General features: G+C 40.0%; 1 protein-coding gene across 1 annotated transcript in view; it reads left to right on the plus strand.

The window, feature by feature from the left end:
- The first annotated feature begins 5,333 nt into the window (after positions 1–5,333).
- The window catches only part of PDX1 (pancreatic and duodenal homeobox 1), a 22,846-nt gene continuing 22,733 nt past the window's right edge, over positions 5,334–5,446 (plus strand). The window contains exon 1 of the mRNA XM_069972066.1: positions 5,334–5,446. This exon is cut by the window's right edge and continues 358 nt beyond it. Within this exon, the coding sequence (XP_069828167.1) occupies positions 5,399–5,446 (48 nt within the window). The 5' untranslated portion in view covers positions 5,334–5,398.

Below are 5,446 nucleotides of genomic sequence, written 5' to 3' on the forward strand. Positions count from 1 at the left end.
GCTTGGCTCACTTGAAGGGTATCCCTGTCGTAGATGGCCTCTGCTGGGTTTTTTTGTGGTTCAGTAAGACACAGAAAAGCCATGAGTATAAACAAAAGAATCAAAAGGACTCTTAGACTGTGAAAAACAAGATTCTTTGGTCCAATGAGATAAACATTGAACATCCCCCATTTTAAACATCATATCTGGAAGAAACCAGGCACTGCTCATCACCTGCCCAATACCATCCCTACAATTAAGCATGGTGGTGGCAGCATCATGGTGTGGGGGCTGGAACAGTGAGACTGGTAAGGTTAGAGCAAATTACAGAGATGATCAAAAAGGGGTTATCTGGCATAAAATAACTTTTAATATATTGGTGTTGTTATATAGGAAACAAAAAAAAGAACCTATGCTTACCTCTCCACACTCCCCCAGTGTCTTAATTTGGGTCTCCAATTTCCCCTGCTTCGGAGACAAACTCATCTCAGGAGTGAAGATCAGCCAAAGACAGCACAGTTCCATGGCCAATCATTGGCTAAGCCGGCTATCACTGCTGAGATGAGTTCTTGGAAGTGGAGATGGCTGCGATCTGTGGGGAAACCCAGAGACCCCTAGGAGGACAACGGGGGAGTGCGTGGTAAGTAAAGGCTCATTTTTGTATTCTATATACCAGCAGCAATATATTAAAAGTTACCTGGGGAACCCCTTTAATAAAAACCTGACCCAGAATGCTGTGGACCTCAGACTGAACCAAAGGTTTATCATCCATAGACGAGAAGACTGGAAACTGTAATCACTGTCAAAGGTGCTTAAGGTAACCGGTCTAAATACTGATGTCAATTCTATGTTTTCCCTTTTTAATTAATAAGCAAAGATTTCTAATAGGCTATGTTCACACACGTCCATCATTTGGCCGTTTAGATGTCCGTTAGTGCAATGCCGGCTGCTGGTACATTATTCTGGTTTAGGTGGACTGATTGGCCTTTGGGTGTGTCTTTAATGGAAAAGCCATTGAATTTAATAGTAAAAATGGTGAAAGGATGGTTAAAAAAGAAAAACTGTGTGTGAATAACTTAAAAATAACGTCCGCTGTTTGCCTTAGATGTCTGAAAAAGGCTAGGTTCACAGATCTTTTTTTTGTTCGTTCGACAGCCGTCTTTTTGGACACCCGTCATTTTGAGGCCAAAATGATGGATGTCCAAAAAGACTGCAGTCGAACAGACAAAAAAAAGATGTTGTGTGAACCTAGCCAAAAAATAACATGATCATTATTTTGATGTCCGCACAGACAACATTCGTCCTTTTATACACTATGGGGAATATTTACTAACAAATCTAAAAACACGATTTTGTCAAAGATGTTTTGGCATAATTTCCAATCTAATGTGTTAAGTCAAATTTATGTAAATTGTCTAATAGCATAGTAAATGTGACTTTTAATTAATGGTCTTTTAATTAGTTTAATAAATTCACCTGGTTCGGAGCAGACTTAGCGATGCGCCAATATATGCGACTTTAAAAAAAATTGCGCAGTTAATAAATTTAGCTAAAAAAGAATTCTGGCGCACTTTCGATCTAGTTAACAAAAAGAAATCTAATTCAAAAAGTCGCATCTAATTTGGATAGTCTTGTCTAAAAAAGCTTCATAAATTCATATTAGATTTATTTTGAGCGCAAACTAGATATATTAGACTAAAAACAGGCGCAATTAGTTTGATAAATGTCCCCCTATGTGCCTTGGATGTCCGTCATTCCATTGACTTTAATGCATTGCATTGAAGTCAATTACATCGCGTCAATAACGGACATCTTTTTAAATAGAAAAGGCGGCCACCTTCTCTCGTTTTGAAGTTGTGTGAACATAGCCTTATTATATTTTTACATTCTTGTTGGGTTATTGAGTGCAATGAGAGATGGGAGACAACATAAAATTTCAAAGAAAAAAAAAAATTTCTTTTGTGAACCTAAGTCTACTGTCTACTCAATTTTCATTGTAATCCCCTTTAGGGTCAACGCTATTAACAAAACTCTTCCATAGCCTGTTTATTTGCCAAGACTAAACCCAAGTTTTCCTCTGCAGTATGGGCCCATCGGTATACTTGTTTTTTTTTAAGCCGATATGTTCCTCTCAAGTGACATTTGTTAACAGTACAAATATTACCTTTGCTACAACACATTAGATATGTTTTCTGCCTCAGGAAATTTCAAGATACCAACTCTGCACTTGTTGTGCTAAATAGGGGTAAATGAAGCATTAAAATGGATCCCGATTCAGAGAAATGTGCAATTAGACTAGAAGTGCAGAGTAAATATGGTACATGTGTGTACAAGTGTGAGAATGACAGACTGGAACAGCCACGGCAGTGATCTTTGTCCTGTTTGGGAGTTCTCCGCCTCCTCATATCCTTGTCACCAAGTCAACCAAGAGCAGATTATCTGTAAGGGTCAACACATTTCAACCAAACCTCCAGAAAATACCCCTTCAATAATCAATAGACTTACTATCATACCTTGTATTGATAGCATTGTGATCCCAGCCAGCTAATATCTAACAATGTTCCAATTCTCTAGTAAACAGCTCACAGAAGGTCAGTCTACTGCGTCCTGACTGGGGCTGCCAGAAAGTCAGGTCACAGCTGGTATTTTTCCCGAAACAGGAGAAGATAAAACAAATCTAAAACTATTTGGGGAGAATAGAGCTAAAACTATAAAAACTAGAAGAAAACGTCATCTAAAGGGGCCCTTTGCAAAAAAAAAAAAAGGGTTGTTGAGGATTGTCTTCAGAAACTCACAGCTGGAGACAGCACCCCCGCAGGGGAAACATAGTATTACATGTTAGACATTCAAATGAAAAGCTGTGTAAGTAATATGTGGATGGACCTGATCTGCCACAGCTACATTTACTGGGTATAATTATAACTTTCTCATAGAGGGGCTTCTTGAGAAAACCGTAATAAAAATATATTACATAGGCAGTCTACTCTAGGTCACTTGGGTTTGCTCAGTTGAGAAAACTCAATTTTAAATATCCTATTAGCTGGGGTCTTCCATTCAGCACCCTCAGAGTTAGAGGTTGGATGGGTCCTCTTTTGGCTCTTTAAGATACTTACCTCACCAAAGTCTAGTGGTGGTCCTCAACTCATCTGTATTGCGCCACCAATGACGTTGCTCCATTGCTGTGGCTGACAGCACTGCCAACAGTGACTCTGGTTAGTGTATCAGAGGTATACGAGCATCTCCTGCTACCAGACGTGACCTGATTTACATAGGCCACGGTTGCCTATGATTGGCTCTTTCTAGCCTCACACACATGTTGTTGCTGTTTTGGGTTGCTGTGCTTCTGATACAATGCTTGTTTACTGGATTATTCCTTATGCCTTGTAATTTGGACATATTTGTACTCTCTTAGACTTCAACTCCTGGACCTGCTATTGACCATTCCTACGCATGCTGATTCAGACCTTAATGAGATATCCGGGTACTGACCCTGTTTGCTGACCTTGAGCCTTCTGTCTTCCAATCTTTCACCCATCATGTATATAAAAAGGGACCATCACCGAGTTGGGGGAAGTTATCTATCGTGCATCATCTAAGTAGGCAGGGGTGCAGGTTGATATTAGGGCTGCAAGCTTGTACCCCTGTCCTGACAATAAGGCTCTACTTTTGACCCTCTCCTTAAAGGGGTACTCCATCGAAAATCTTTTTCTTTTAAATCAACTGGTTTCAGAAAGTTATATAGATTTGTATATTACTTCTATTTAAAAATCTCAAGTCTTCCAGTACTTATCAGCAGCTGTATGTCCTGCAGGAAGTGATTTATTCTTTTCAGTCTGACACAGTGCTCTTAGCTGTCACTTCTGTCTGTGATAGGAACTGTCCAAAACAGGAGAGGGTTTCTATGGGGAGTTGCTACTTCTCTGGACAGTTCCTGTCTCAGATAGAGGTGGCAGTAGAGAGCACTGTTTCATACTGAAAAGATGACATCACTTCCTGCAGGACACACAGCAGCTTATAAGTACTGAAAGACTAGAGATTTTTAACTAAAAGTAATTTACAAATCAATATAACTTTCTGAAATTAACTGATTTGAAGGATTTTTATTTTTTTTGCTGAAGTACCACTTTAAGGAAAAAATGTAAGCCCCACAGGTTACAGTACGAATAACGTCTGTAATCATGTCAAATAATTTTCTGAAAAAAATAGCTACAAAGAGCATCCCATTCACATATGTCCTGCATTCTATCCTACATGGTTGTGCCAGACCAAAAATATTGACTTCAGTAAGTTTTTGATCTGGTGAATCTGGTTAATTACCATGCCCATAGGTCTGGCAATGTGCCTCATGTGAGATTGTGACAAGAATACTTCTTCAGGACGGACTGTTGATTTTAACGGACACCTAAAAACGTGGACAATCTCCATCCAAGCCAACAAGGCAGGAAAGAATGTAAGAAATTATATCCAAGATGACTGGAGGCTGTAATTATTGTCAAAGGGGCTTCAAGTAAGTACTGAGTAAAGGGTCTGAATACTTCTGTCAGTGTAATATTTAATTTTTTTTCTTTTCAATAAATGATTAAAGATTTCTAACATTCTGTTTTCACTGTGGGTTACTGTGTAATACTTCTTTTCCCCTGCGGGGGCACTGCAGGGGAATATAACACTTTCTGCCAAATTCCACCATAAAGCTGTTTGCTGGGCATCCCAACAGGGGGACATACATATGACCAACTCATCATTGAAGGTTCCATCTAACCAAATGGGATGGTGCAAATTAAACATCCCCTTTCCATGGAGTTGATCACTGTTTAGGTAACAGATCAGTCCGAATGCTCAATATTGGTTGACTTGAACCAAAAAATGTTAGGTCTATGGTCACACAGAGAAAGTAGTTAGCAAATGACACCACGTGTATCTGTGAGAGGTGAAGGACACCATTAAGGGAGGTTCCAGTGATAAAGCTCCTATGTGTTATCTCCCATTCAGATAGTCCTCCATATGCTGATAGGTTTATCAAATCAGGTGTACAGAAGGAAGCTACTGCCGCACAACACATGTTAGCTCAAGATGCTGTCCTCAATCACAAACCGTCATGATAATCAGTTCACATTCACAATGTCACCCAACGCGCATGGCGTCCGGGTCTAATACACGACTCACCTGTGTGACATACAAAGTAATGGACAAATATAGAAAAATGGTCACTAAGAAAGAGAGAAACAGCTGCACTTATCTTACACAGGACACTCCCATCTGATGCCCATTGCCAAATCACATGAGCCAAGGAGCAGCCAATGTGACTGTAGCACTGAGGCCATTCCCTGCAGGTAAAGATTACCTGTCAGCGAGCAGTGCAAACTTCACAGAGGAGGACTTACCAAGCAGCTCCTTATGTTTTCCTGATACGCTCACAGCCATGAACACGGATGACCAGTACTACTCCACAGCCCACATCTACAAGGAC

This window comes from Dendropsophus ebraccatus, chromosome 5, assembly GCF_027789765.1.
Source record: "Dendropsophus ebraccatus isolate aDenEbr1 chromosome 5, aDenEbr1.pat, whole genome shotgun sequence".
Taxonomy (NCBI): Eukaryota; Metazoa; Chordata; class Amphibia; order Anura; family Hylidae; genus Dendropsophus; species Dendropsophus ebraccatus.